The sequence below is a fragment of the Talpa occidentalis genome, unplaced genomic scaffold (genome assembly GCF_014898055.3).
Source record: "Talpa occidentalis isolate TD23 unplaced genomic scaffold, MPIMG_talOcc4v2.1 talOcc4.10, whole genome shotgun sequence".
NCBI lineage: Eukaryota > Metazoa > Chordata > Mammalia > Eulipotyphla > Talpidae > Talpa > Talpa occidentalis.
The window spans coordinates 87380745-87395129 of NW_023600993.1; the positions used below are offsets into that span (position 1 = coordinate 87380745).

A 14385-nucleotide genomic window follows, 5' to 3' on the forward strand; every position below is an offset into this window, starting at 1 on the left:
AGCATTGGGTCAATAATGAGTGGATGTGCGTCCTGGAGGCCTGGGTTCCCTGTGCTTCAATTTGAGCCTCTCCAGGACATCTGGACTAAGGATAAAAAACAGCCCGGCTACCCACTGACCTATGATAAATGGGCGGCCCGACTTTGTCCTCTGGCAGGTGTCTGGAATGGGAAGAAAGGAGGAACAGTTGCCCCTGGAACTCTGTCTATTCTTTCCCCACTCCTTAAAGCTGGGCATTGTGAAAAATTGCCTTCCACCCAGCACGCTAAAGGACCCCCCATTATAGGATATCACTGACACGAACAGGTCAGAAGCCCAGGGATCAGTTTCCACCAAAATGGGGCCATGGCTGTCACCGCACTCTTCCCAGCACCCTCTCGGGGCAAGAGGCTGAGATGTGCCTGGTGTCCCATGAACAAGGCCACTGACCTCTGACCACCACACCCTTGACCACAGACCCTTGGGCCATGGCAGCAGCCTTCCATGCCTCACTTCCTTTGTAGTCCTCAGTCTCTTCCTTGTTTAATATTCACCAGTGGCTTCCCATCACATCTGGAATGCAACCCAAACGGTCTCCTGTCTTGCAGTGTGAGCCTCTTTTCCCACAGTCTCCTGTCTTCTAGCTCCTCCTCAGCTTACTTCACTCTAGCCACACTGGCCGCCTTTCAGCTCTGGACAATGCCATGCTCTTTCCCAACTCAGAACCTTTGCATATGCTGTTCCCTCTGCCTGGAATATTCTTCCCTCAGAACATACCATGGCTGGTTCCTTATCATTTAAGTCACTGCTCCAAAGCTACCCCCCAGAGGGGTCTTCCCTGATCCTTTTAAGAAAAGCAGTCCCTTCATCCATTATTTGCTAGCCATCACAGCTCCCTGTTTCTGTCACAGCCCCTCCCCCAAGCAGTAATTGTTGATAGTTGTTTTGTTCCACGGCCATCTTCCCCACCTATGAGTGACCTCCAAGAGGGCAGAGACCCTGGGGATCCCCTGGCTCTATACCCAGCACCTGGTACATAATGGCTGCTCAGGAAATGTCCGTTGAATGAGTGAAACATAGAAAACACCAACAAATGCTCATCTTCCATCTTGAGTACTTTGCAACCTCTAAGGAAGAGACAAATGGCATTTATTGGGCAGCTGTTATACAGCTGGCACTCTCACATAGATTATTCTGGTAAACCTTTTTGTCTGTAACATCCTATCCAAAAACAGATGATGAAGTTAGGGTTCAGTGACCCACCGGAGATCACCCAGTAAAGGGGTGGACTGATGGGTTCATTCAGATGGGAAGCAGTCAACGGGACTTGTGGATATGAAGAAAGCCATAGAAATAGTAGTCAGGGCTCAATTCCAAGTCTGTTTTGTCCTACCGGAAGCTTATGTTCTTTTGGCTATACTTCCGCTACGCTGGTTGCCAGCCCAAGATTGACAACCAGGTTTTTAGGTTGTGAAAGGCAAACAGGCTTATATTGCATGGAGAGGTGGTCAGGGCTACTGGTTACTGAAGCGGGTCATGGCACTGGACAAAGAGACCCAGACGCAAGCAGGGCCCTACCACCTGGGCACCAGGGCACCCTTGCTGAAAGTGATCATTAGCATTGCTGGGCTGGTGCACCTTTGTTCTTGGGAAGGGAGTCAGCTGTAGGGGTAAGTATTGGAAAAGCCACGCTTCCAAATCTTGCAGATGCCCCTGCAAAATGGGCATGCCAATATGGAACCAAAAAGAGCTCTTGAAAAGATAAAGAGGGAAAATGACTATGGAGTTGTTAGTGTATATAAAGTAACATGGAAATGTAAATTATCTAAAAATAAATCTCCCATGTGAAATGCAAAGAGAGGTTGGGACTTAGAAGACCTCTGGGTTCTTTCAGCATTTATTGGCACCTACTGTGTGCCAGGTGCTGCGCTAGGGCCTGGGATAGAGGGATGAGTCAGACGTGGATTCTGAGTATCTGGAGCTCCTTGTCTACCCAGGGGCATGAACAGGCATATATTGTGTGGGGATCCCTTTCATTGGGATGGCGGGGGGGGGGGGGACTTGGTGTATGAAGTAGTAGCAGGAGCCAGACAGACCTGAACTGAAACTCATCTCTCCTCCCTGCATGACCTTGAGCAGGTCAGGCCACAGTTCTCAGAGCCCCAGGCCTTGACTTGGTCTCTAAAGAGTCGGTCCCCTCTGTTAGAGGTGCCAGGCAAACTGTAGGTCTCAGGGTGGGGGACCTTGGGATGGGGCAGCCAGTAATTTCTAGGCAGAAAATTGTCCTGTATTATTAGCCTAAATCTGGGCCTTAGGTGTGGGAGGTGACTTGCCTACAGAGTGGCCTGGGGATGTGGGGGTGGACCCCAGGGAACAGGAGGGAGAGAAACACAATTCCTAGGGCCTGGTAGAAATGAGGGCAGAAATCCTGAGGTTATTGGCCTGTGGCTTTATTTATGTTAGTAATTTCATTAACGGGGAGGGGGCCAGTTTCTACCCAAGGTCAGCCCTGCTCTGGGAGGCGGGGGGATAGCAGGGAGTTTACTCGGCAAGAAAATCTAGGGCAAGGTGCACCCACGAAGACAGGGTGTCTCAGGATGCATTTGTGGGTGTGCTGGGCACGGCCTGAAGCCCTGGTGGGGTTGTTGGCCCGAGTGCAGCCATGGCCAAGGTAGATGGCTTCCCTGGGGCCTGAGGCTGTCCCAGAGCAGCGAGGCTGGTAGAGGCAAGGCTGGCCAAACTTCAGAGGGATTCTGGGTGCGGCAGGGAAGTTTGGGGCCCCCTAAGGGCGGCGGTTTGGGGTTCCCCAGGGGAACCTAGCCCTGCTGGCCCTGGGCTCCAGCGGGAGAGGTCAGGCCGGCTGGGCTGCGCAAGGGAGGGAAGGGCGTCCGCCTGGTACCGCCCGGTGAGGGGCGCAAATCAGGCGTCGCTGCCGGGGGAGACAGGTTCGCTCGCGGCCGGGCGGGGTCTGCGCCCTCCCCCGGGGGAGGCTGCCCGGTCCGGGCCGAGCGCGGCCTGCGTGGCTCGGGACCAGGCCCGGCCGGAGGGAACTAGGTCCCAGGGCCGGGCGCCGCGCGCCCGCGCCTCCTGCCCTCCCGGCGGCGGCGGGCGCGGCGGCCCCAGCTCCCCCGGGGGCCGGGCCGGGGCGGGGGCTGGGCCCCGCGGGCGGGCGCGGGAGGGAGGGGGTGGCGAGGGCTGCGCCGCTCTAACAGGTGGGATCCCGCGGCGTGGTGGAGGCGGGCGCGGGAGGAGGAGGAGGAGGAGGAAGAGCCGCGGCAGCGGGAGCCGGAGCCGGAGCAGGATGAGCCGCGCGAGCTGACAGCCGCGCCGCCGCCCGCGCCCAGGCTCGGTCTCGCCCTCCGCGCCCGGGGCCGCTCCCCGCCTCCCGCCTCCCCCGGCCGCCCGCGGGGCGGCCCGCCCCCTCTGCACCTCCGGGCCCGGCGCTGCCTCCATCGCTCCTGCATCCCGGCCGGGGGGAGGAGGAGGCGGAGCAGGAGGCGAGCCGGAGCCGCCGCCGCCAACGCCGCCGCCGCCGCCCGAGCAGGACAGAGCGCGCCGCAGCCCCGCGCGTCCGGCCGCCGCCCGCGCCCAGCGAGCAGCCGCGCCCGCGCCACCCGCGGGACAGCCCCGGCCGCGGCGCGCCCGGCCCGGCCCGGCCCGGCCCGGCCCAGCCCAGCCCCGGCACCGGGCGGCCCGGCGGCCGGCCCGCCCCCGAGGGCGCCGGGCGCGGCGGGAGGATGCCGAAGCCGACGCTGCTGCTGCGCGGGGGCTGGGAGCGCGAGCGCAGCCCCGGGGACTCGGAGCTGGGCCGCCAGTTCCGGGACTGGTGCCTGCGCACCTACGGCGACTCGGCCAAGACCAAGACGGTGACGCGCAGCAAATACCAGCGGATCGCCGAGGTCCTGCAGGGCGGCGGCGGGACCGGCGCGGGCAGCGGCCCCGCGGCCGGCGAGAAAGGCAAGTTCCAGTTCTGGGTGCGCTCCAAGGGCTTCCGCCTGGGCAGCGGCCGGGAACCCAAGATGGGCCAAGTGGTGTATGTGCCGGTCAAGACGGGCTCGGTGAGTGCGCGCGCGGCGGCCGCTGGCCGGTCCCGCGCGGGGTCGGGTCGGGGCGGGCGGGGGCGGGGGCGGGGTGGGGTGTGGGTGTGTGTCCGAACGTGTGTCCCCGGGGCTGTCCGTCGGCCCGGCCCGCCCGGGGCGCACGCGTCCCTGCTCGCCCGCCCTCCCTGGCGCCCGCCGGGGCAGCGCTCCGGGCTCGGGGCGTCCCTGCCCCCCTCTGCGCCGCTGCCCGGCCGTGGCCGCGTCGGGCGGGCTGTCCCGGGCTTCTCACCCCAGCATGTTCCGTCCCCGCGTCCCCTCCCCCCGCCAGCAGGCGGCTGCTCCGGAGCCCGAGCCTCCCCCCGCCCGCCCCGGGGCTGCCTGTCCCGGGCGCCTCGCTCTCCCGCCCCCGGGCCGGCTGGGCGGTGTGTGTGTGTGTGTGTGTCTGTGTCTGCATGTGTGTGTGTGTCTGTGTGTGTGTCTAGGGTGGTGCCGCGGGAGGGGGTGGGCAGGGCGGCCGCGGGACGGGGAGTCCACTCGGCTGCCCAGCGCCGGGGAGGGGGCCCGCCCGGGCACTGTCTGCGCGACCCCACCCGGGGCCGGCTCGGGGAGGGGCGGTCCGAGCCGCAGCCTGGCGCAGGAGCAGCCTCCCGCGGGTGGGTGGGGCGCCCCCTCCGCCCCCCGGGCCCCCGGCTCCCCCCTCCCCGGGACGGGGGCGGCCTGACCTATCCATCCCCTCCCCTCCCCCGTCCCCGGGGCCGGCCCGGTCCGGGCGGGGTGGCGCGGGGGAGGGGGCGGGGAACCGCAGCCGCCGGGCGGGAGGAGGCGGGCGGGCGGCCGGGCGGGGGCGTCCCCTCCGGCCCGGGGCGCCCTGGCGAGGGCGTGCGGCGCGGGCCCCGCGGCTCCCCCGCCGGGACCTCATTGTTCTGCGGCGGGTGGGGGCTGGGGGGGGCGGCCGCTCCCGGGGCGCCGCTGCGCTTTGAACTTTCCGTGGCGGAGCCCCTCCATTAGTGCGTTCAGCCCCCGGCCCGGCCCGGCCGGCCGGCCTCCCTCCCCGCCCCCCTCGCTCCCTCCCCGGCCTCGCCCGGCCCGAGCGAGCGGGGCCGCCCCGCGCCGGCCTCCCTCCCTCCCCCGCTCCCCCGCTCCCCCTCCGCGCTCCTCCCCCGGCCGGCCGCCCGCCCCGCGCGCAGCCCCGTCCCCGGCCGGAGCGGGCTCTTCACACACAATTGATTCGGTCGTTACGAAAAGTGCACTTGTCCCCTCCCCCCCCCGCCGGCGGCCGCCCGGGCCCGGCCCGCGGGGCGCGGGGGCCGCGAGGGAGGGAGGCGGGAGCCGGGGAGCGGATCCGGAGGCGCCTCCCCCGCGCCCAGGGGACGGGGCTGCAGGCCGCGGGGAGCGGGGAGCCGCGAGCTCGGAGGGCGGGCGGCCCATCTGCGAGGAGCGCTGATCACCGCGCCGCGGCCGCGGCGGCCGCCAGCAGCCCATCTGCGCCGCGGCCGCCTCCGGCCGGACCCGAGCGAGGGGTCTGGCCGAGGGGCGCGCCTGGGCCGGATCCCCGAGGGGGAGGCCGGGCGGGCAGCGTCCCAGCCCGCGCGAATCAGGGAACCCCCCACCTTCTCCCCCCACCCCCACCCCCCGCCTAGATTATTGCTCTACCCCAGACCCGCGGGAGTCAGGGTCATTGTCCCCTTCCTCCATGAGTTAGGGACCCTCCTCCAGCCCAAATCAGCTCCCGTTTTCCTACACAGGGACTGTGGGTCATTGGCTCTCCCCGCCTAGGTCTGCCCTCCCCAGCCTGTCAATTCCGTACCCCCTTGGGTTTGTCCCCATCTTGGGTTAGTGTCCACAGCCGAAGTGTGGTTTTTCCAGGTCAGTGACCCACCAGGTGGTGGGCTGGGTGTGTGTCCCCTACCCTGGGTCATTGCCCTCAGCCATCCAGGCTTCCTCAGTCTTTTAGTGCCCCCCCCCCATCTTGGTTATCCCTCCCCAGGGAGCTGGAAGCCCTGGCCCAAGCTCCTCCTTAGGTCTCAGGCAGAATCCCCCACTCCACCCACGTCTGGAGCTGGGCGGCAGGTGACCCTCAACCCTGGCTCACTGGTTGGTTCTCTGTGTGGGCCAACCTCCCCTCTAGGGAGTGGGCAACATGGGCAGTCCCCTTAGCCACACCGGTGTCCAGGTGGAGCAAGTCCACGCACATGCCCCCATCTAGGCTACATGCTGAAGTTGGGTACGAGGCCTGGACTCTCCAGCCCAGCTAATCTCTCCAACCCTTCCTGAGGCCCATGTCAGTCCCCTTTGCATGCCCCTGGCAGCCCGGGCCTCACCAGCCTCCACCCTGGCTCCCAGACCAATAATAAGCCTTCCCCAAGGGACCACCTGCCTGGGAGGCAGAGAAAGAGGACCCAGGCCTCCCTGCCCAGGCTGCCAGGAGGAAGACAAACACAACAGACGTGCCCTCCAGTGACAACCCGCCCCTCCAGCTCCCCACGCCAGCCTGCCTGGCCTGCCAGTCCCCTGAGAGCCCGTTAGTTACCTGCCACTCGCCCAGCCAACCAGAGCCAGCTTCAGGAGAGGGCCCTGGTCCTGCCGCCCCCATCTGCAAGCACCTTCCAGGGGCTCAGTTATTATTTTTTATATTTCCATTTTCCTTTTCACTGATCTAAGAGGAACAAATCCTGCTGGGAATTCTGGGGCAGCCATGCCCTCTTCCTGGGAGGGGCTGAATGGGACCTTTCTTTGAAAGGTGCAGAAAGAAGATGTCCCCTACCTTCGCTGGCCTACACACATGCACACGCACTCACACACACGCACGCACACACTATTAAAGTTATCATTGCCTCTGGTGGCAGTTGGGAGAGGTCCTGTAGTTTTGTTCTGGGTGGGTTTTTGTGAAGGTCATTTGGCCATAAACCTTTGTCTCCGGCATTTGTTTAGCACCCACTGGCCCGTGGTGTGCTCTGGGTATTAGGGTGGGTCGGGCTCTGTGCCTGCTCCTGGGCACCCAGCTGGTGGGGTTGGTGGGCATAACTGAGGGTGTGATAAAGGAGCCCCGCAGAAGCTCTAGGGGAGGGCACGAAGGCAGAGCGAATTCAGAGAAGGGCTGTGTGGGTTCAGCCATCCAGCAGCTTAAAAGAGCCCCTCAGGCGGGCTTGGGTCTCCAGTGGGGCCACGGCGTGTCCTCCCTCTTCCATGTTGCTCCCTGGCCGCCCCCTCCCGGGGCCCCCTATCCTCCTCCCACAGCCATATGCGGTGCTGTGGTCGGCCCTGCCCTAGTCCCGGCCGGCCGCGGGTCGATGATCTGACACCACTTGTCCTGTCCCATCTGGCCCTGAGCTTTTTCTGGGTGTGTGTGACAAAGGCTTAATCTGTCCGGACGGGCCCAGGGCAGAGAGGAGGGCGAGGGGAATTACACTCTGGCGGGGCCTCCTGCAGCTGGGGCCCCGGTGGGGGGCGGGGCAGGGCGGGGGTCGAGCAGAAGCCTGGGCGTGGGGGGAGAGGCAAGTTGGTCGTCAGTCTGCAGGTTGTCACAGGAAATAGAAGTGGAGGCGGAGGGCTGAGGGGAGGAGGGCGGAGTCCTTCACCAGCGGGCACGGGGAACTCATGGGGATAAGATCTTTTTATGACAAGAGCCAGCCGGGGCCTCCTGGCTGGGCAAAGCCTGGTTAGGATTTATTATTTCTTGTGTTTGGCCTGCTCTGGCCAAGCAGGGGAAGCAAACCCCTTGGCGGTGAGACCCTCCTATTCCGTTCAAGCGTAGGCCACAAAGTGAACCAACCCCTTTCCTTTTCCTCTGGCCTTTCAGACCGGGGCTGTCCCTGGGGCCTGCAAGGGCCACAGGTTATGTCTAGGGCGGGGCCTGAGGCCATCTGTCAACTCCCAGAAACGGAGAGCCCCAAAGCTCTGTGGAGATAGGTGTTCTCAGCCCCATTCTGCCAGGTTCCAGATGGCAAAACTGAGGCTTCTGGAGAGGAAGTATCCTTCGGTTGGGGCCAGGACTGGAATGCAGATCTCTGTGCCCCTCAGCGGCTTCTCTGCGGGCCCATCGAGGAATCGCCCCATTAGAGCCCCGGGTCCCAAGGGGAAATGCCCGATTGCCAAACTCTGCTCTCACACCAGGCTTTTGAGAGCAGACCCCAGGTGTTCCGCTGGCCAAATTGACTAATAGTGGTCTTTTCCCAGTTTGCAGACAACGTTCATTTAGTGGAGAGCCTCTCACCCTCTTCAGGCTTTTTCCCCAGAGCTTTTGTGTAAACCTTTGGCACCTGCGGCCACTGGTCTGGGTGAGAAATAGCCTCTGACTTAGCACGGTGCAGTATATGCCGTGACCTTCAGTAGAAACCTGCGTGTTTTCTCCAAATGATCTCCACTGCCACCATTTCTGAAGTCGCCTACTATGTGCCGTCACTAAGCTGAGGCTTGTCCAGGTCTCCCGGCAGCTTGGAGGTAGTGCTGCCAGTATCACCATCCTTCAGGGGAATAAACTGAGGTTTGGGAGTTAGGAACATCCCTGAGGTCAAACTTCCCTGAGGCCACCCACGCCAATGATGGGGGTCCTGACCCCAGTCCCTTGTACCCATCTCATTCTGACCCTGTCTGAAGTGTCGTGCAGCCTGGCAGCCCGCTTCAGCTTGAAAGCTTAGGTCCTTGGTGACCTGTGTTTAGTCCGGTACACCTTCATGTAAATTCCTTAGAAGAATCCTCCACTCAAGGTGTCTGTAATCACAGGCTGGTGCTTGAGGCTGGATTGACTCCTTTGGGGTGTTGGGTGGGGGTAGGGGTGGGGAGGTGGCTTTCTTGGGAGTCACTAGAATGGGAATGGGGTGAGCAGGGAGGAAGCCTCTGGTGTCCTGGGTCCTGGGGGAATGTGGGGGGAGAAGGTCGACAGTGACATCTGGCATGGGCCCGACTTGGATTTCTGAGTGTGGGAAGTAGGCTACTTTTTTCATCAAGCTTCGGTGATTCAGGTGAATGTGGTCCTAGGGACTCTGGGGGGCTGCCTTTTGCTTATGCTGGAGGATCAGGCTCTGCCTTCCTAGCACCTCCCCTCCATACCTTGGGTCGGTCTCCTGCCCTGGGAGGGGAGCAGTGGGGTGGGACAGCCTCCTCCTTCCTTGGTTAGATTGGCATGAGCATCCTCTCCCTCATGACCCCTGCAGGCTGCCTTTCCGTCCCGTTCCTGAGTGTCTGGGAGGTGAGGAGTCCTTCTGGGACCCTAAAAAGGCTGCTAGGAGGTTTGGGAGGTAGGGAGCTTGGGGCTGGGGCTGCCATAGACAAAGGTCAAGGGCCTGATCTGATCTCAGGTAAACCTGGGCTTTTACAAGCTGAGCTCTTACCTTGGAGGTTGTGCTACTGACTGAGCACTGTGCACGTGGGGTGGAGCATGTGTGTGTAGATGGAAGCTGGGTGTGTGTGTCTGTGTAGAAGTGTGCATGTGCCTGTCTGTGTGTGGGTCAGGGATGCTTGTTTACCCAGGGCAGTGTGTATGTGTGTATGTGTGTGTGTACTGGTGGAGGGGAGACTGCCTGCTTGTGAATGTGTGTGATTGTGAGCGTCTGTGTTGGCAGATGTGCAGGCACCTGGGGTGTGGGCATTGGCAGGCCATGAGTGTGACTGTGTGTGCATGCACACGTGCGGGATCCTGGCTGGCTGGCAGTACAGTGCTGACAGGGGTGTCCTTCATCACAGCCCAGTCAGCCCAAGCTGTTGCCCTGGCCCTGCCGCCTCTGGGGTCTCTGCAGCCACTGAAGCCAAATGTGAGGGAGGGAGTAGACGTAAGAGGTGGTGCCATGTGCCTGTCCCTGTGAAACCTCTTTGCTTCAAGCCTTCTTCCTCCCCTGCTCCCTACCCTATAAGGACAACAGGGCGAAGCTTATGACCTTTGCCATGGGAGCATTTCCTGAGCCCACAACCTAGTACCAAGGGGAGTGGGGATGACTCTGAAATTGAAATGGGGGCCAGGACCCCCCCTAAGATATCAATTACTTCTTTGCATTCTCTCCCCGGGCAACTAGCCTGCTTGACCTCTCCAAGACTCAGTTTCCTTCTCTGGAAAATGGGCTCCAAAATCCCACTTTCAGGAGGTTTGACAAATTGGAAAAGCTCTTCTATCATTTGAGAAGGTCGCTCTGTAACTCTGTCAAAGCCAGGCTTGACTCTTGGGCTCCAAAGCAGGAGAGGGAACAGAAGGAAGCCGGGGCCCACCAGGATGGGCAGCTTATGAGAACAAGTCCCTGAGTCCATGCTCTGCCCTTGGCCCACCCTGGCATAGCAGGGAGGTGAAGGACTTCAGATTTCCCACAGGGCCCAGGGGTGAAATCCCAGGTCTGCCCTTTCCCAGTTTGGCCTTAGTTTTCTCATCTGTAAAATGGAGCTGATAATCCTCTCTCATCATAGAGTGGATGGGAAATGCAAATTAAAGCATGTGGCGCCTAAAGCAGGAGGCAAGTGTTAGGAAATGTTAGCTGCTGTGTGACCTCATTGATCCTGCTTCCTCATCTGGAAAATAGGGATGATGAGATGGAAGACGTCATGGATATTAAATGGGACCGTGAAGGTAAAGCCCCAGCCCAGTCCCTGGCACATAGTAGGGGGCAGCAACTATTAGTTCCCTAGAGATTGTGTCTGAGTCATTGCCTTGTCTCCAGTGCCATCGGGGACCTGGAAAGGCGGAGCACTGGGAAATCACAGGCACGCCATAGGTGCGCTCCCAGCTGGGCCCTGAAGCTTAGGGTCTCTCTCTGCTCTGGCTGGCCTCTGCCCTGCTCTGAACCTCAGTTTCCCTGGTTAATACACAGGGTGTGTCCTGGGCGCCCTCCTACCTCTGAATCCTTTTCTGGTGCTGGGGAGGGATTGCTGGGGGGGGGGGTAAGGGGGGTGGGGGTGGTGCCAGGTCCTAGAGGTCAAGGAAGAGGGGAGGTAGAAGCTTTACCAAGTCCTGTCGGTGCTTGCTGGGTAGAAGGGTCAACCTCCCCGGGCCTTTCACCTGCCCCCTTACCCACTCACATCCCCACCCCCTGTAGTCCCTGGCCCATGGAGTCTTGACAGAGAATCCAGTGAGGCTGGCTCACTCCAGCAGGGGTCTGAGCACATTTCCTGTGTTTTTAAGCTGCTGCCACATGCCAGACACTTTATTTCATTTAATCTCCCCTGGATTCTGTGAGGTGAACAAGAGCTTGGCATCTGAGAGGCCAGGTTCCCTCCCCAAGTCTACTGGGAGCAGGCGCAGGTCTTGTCTGGTGTGGCTCATCTGACCCTCTGAGGCAGGGTCCACCTCGACCCACGTGCCCACTCACCTGAGGGCGCTCCACAATAGCTTCCCAGAGCTTGAGGCCACCCTCCCACCTGCCCAGATCCTGCCTGGTAGGAGACAGGTGCCACCCCTCCCAGCATTCACCTTGCCTCTGCCCACTCAACTGCAGCGACAGGACTGACAGGTCCTCTCCCCACGAGGTCACGGACCCCTCGGCATCCAGTCCTCCCCGGATGTGGGTGTCCTCACCTGCACATGGGAAGCTAAGGCCGAGCGTGGCAGTAGCCCGCTCGGGGTCCCCAGGGCACTGGAGCTGCGGGTGAGGGGGGTCTGGTTCCAAAGCCTGGCAGCTCTTTCATTTTCTCCTTCACTGTCCTCGCCCTTGCACAGCCTTCTCCGTCTCCTTGCTCAGGCTCACCTGGGAGTCATTTGTGACTCCTTCTCTTACCACCCCTCTCCCCACCCAAACCATTTGCAAATCCTGTTAGTTCTACCTTTAAAATACATTGCAAATTCTACCTCTTCTCAGCACCCCACTGCCTCGAGCCTAGCCCAAGCCTGAAGGTGCATCAGCCTCCCTACTGGGCTCCCTGTGTCCACTCTGCCCGCTTCCGCTCCCTGAAGGCCCTCTCCACACAGCCAGAGGAACTGTGAAAAGCAAATGAGATTCTCCCCCTCCTCTGCTCAGAACTCCTTCCTCTCCTCCAAGACTCTTCACTCAGAGCAAGAGCCAGAGTCTTTCTCGAAGCTGACAAGGCCCTGCATGATCTGGCCCTGATTGCCTGCTGACCTCACCTCCCTCCGCTCTCCCCTGGCTCATTTGGTCTCAGCCACAGTGGCCTCCTGGCTACTCTACAAGCCATGGTCATAATCCTGCCCCAGATCCCTTGCAGTGGCTGTTCCCCAGCCCGAATGCTCTTCCTCTAGAGTGCTACGTGGCTGCCCGCCTCTCCTCTTTTGTTTCTGACATTTGTTCAAACGTCAGCTGCTCAGAAAGACCCTGCCTGATCACCACCAAGCAGGAGTACCTTAGGTTGAGGGGACCCTCTCCCCTATTTCTTTTTTTGCCTTATTTATTTTATTTATTTTTTTAAAGACTTATTTATTTATTTATACAAGCACTGGGTACAGTCAGAAGCGCGGGAGGGTGAGAGAATTCACCAGAGCCAGAGCGGGGAGCAGAGCAGGCAGAAGGACCGAAGTACACTGCTGAGGGGAGCAGCGGGCAGCAGGAGAGGTCTGTGCGCCATGTGGGACCCTCCTCTGGTGGCCGGGGAGCAGCCGGGGATCGAACTGGCACTGCAGAGGCTGCGGGCAGCTTCGCAACCCAGCGCTCAACCGCTGCGCCACCGGGGAGGCCCTGCTTTATTTTGTTTTTGAGGTTCCACTGCCAATTTGTTATTTTTTTCAAATGAAGGAATGTTGGTTTACAGCCTTTGTGTTTGGCGGTGTAGGATCCCTCCTTCAGGTATTGTTACCCGAGTGCACCCCTTAACAAAGCACCATAGTTCACCCCCGTAGTCCATCATACTCCCCCTCTGCACTCCCCTCTTAATTTTTCTGTAGCCCGTATCACCCCCAGCATTATATATATTTACTTGTTTGTGTTCAGTGTCTCTCTCCCCACAAAACTATGAACTTTACCAGGACAGACCAGTCTGTTTTGTTCAGTGTTGTCTCCCCAGGGCCTAGAATAGCCTCTGCTCCCAAGAGGCTCTGGAGGACAGCAGGTGCCTCAGAGCAGGAATCTGAGAACCATCCATCTACTTCAGTACTCAGAGGGTCGCATGAACCCCAAGGCCAGGCCCATTCTCCTCCCTGCCTCAGGGAGATGACGTTGGAGCTGGGCCTGGAGGGCCACAATGAAATTTTCAGCAAGAGTAAAATTCTGGGAAGGGGTGTCAGCAGGACCTGGTGAGGAATGGGGCTGTGGATGATGGTGAGACCAGGGTGGCTTTCCTGGAAAAGCTAATCTGTAGACCATTTCAAATGGGGTGGGGATGGGTAAATTGTCAACTCAGCTTGAGAAGCACTTTGAGTCCTAGAGGGGATGAACTAGTGAAATTGGTTGGGACCAGAAGAGAAGGTTCTGGAAGACCACTCAGAGAGGAACTCGTGTCACCATCAAGAAGAGCAAGGAATTCGCATGAGGGTTTTTAAGTAGAGGAGGTCAAATTAGATACGGGTTTTTTTTTTTTTTTTTTTTTTTTTAATTTTCTAGAGGCATGTCTTATTTATTTATTTATTATTTGTTTGTTTGTTTGGTTTATACATGCACTGGGTACAGTCAGAAGCGCGGGAGGGTGAGAGAATTCACCAGAGCCAGAGCAGGGAGCAGAGCAGGCAGAAGGACCGAAGTACACTACTGAGGGGAGCAGCGGGCGGCAGGAGAGGTCTGCGCGCCATGTGGGACCCTCCTCTGGTGGCCGGGGAGCAGCCGGGGATCGAACCGGCGCCGTAGAGGCCGCGGGTAGCTTCGCAACCCAGCGCTCAACCGCTGCGCCACCGGGGAGGCCCTAGATACGGGTTTTAGAAAGATCTCGGAATGCTCTGGCAAGAGGGAAATGTGTTCTAGAGAAGGAGAAACAGGAGCCTGAAAAATAGTGAGGTGAGGAGAGAGAAGGCCTGGCTTGGGATGAAAAGAAAGGGCTGGTTCCCTCGAACAGGCGTTCAAATAACTGGGCCTGGGTGACATGGGAAGTGGAGCTTGGGGGAGGGCTCAGGGTCACAATTGACACAGTATTCTTGGGTGGAAAAAGGGGAGTTGGAGAAGGCAAGGATGGAGGCAGAGGCACAGATCTGGGATAAACGCATAGGGCAGGGTCCAGTGGGCAAAATCAGCATCCTCAGAGCTAGTGGCGGGCAGCAGAGGGAAGTCATGGAAGAGACCTGGTGACTGAGGTCTCCGGCCAGGCCAGCTCAGGGTCATCAAGTTCCAGAGGCCCCTTCCCAGCTTGGAACCTTCCCCACCCCCACTGGGACCCTATGCAGGCTCCTGGGAGGCCTGTGCTTGGATGACTCATCGTTTTCTCGACATCCCTGGGCTGAGGAAGTGCTCAGGGAGACACGGGCCCTTCCCTTGGCAGGCCAGGCCCTGGCTGGATGCTGACCTCAAGAAAG

At 60.3% G+C, this 14385-nt stretch overlaps 1 protein-coding gene across 2 annotated transcripts in view; it reads left to right on the forward strand.

The window, feature by feature from the left end:
- Positions 1–3536: 3536 nt before the first annotated feature.
- Positions 3537–14385, forward strand: part of NOL4L (nucleolar protein 4 like) — a 125064-nt gene continuing 114215 nt past the window's right edge. For both annotated transcript variants that reach the window (XM_037497047.1, XM_054697120.1), the window contains exon 1: positions 3537–4037. In XM_037497047.1, coding sequence (XP_037352944.1) covers positions 3717–4037 — 321 coding nt within the window. In that variant the 5' untranslated portion in view covers positions 3537–3716. The remainder of the gene's footprint in view (positions 4038–14385) is intronic.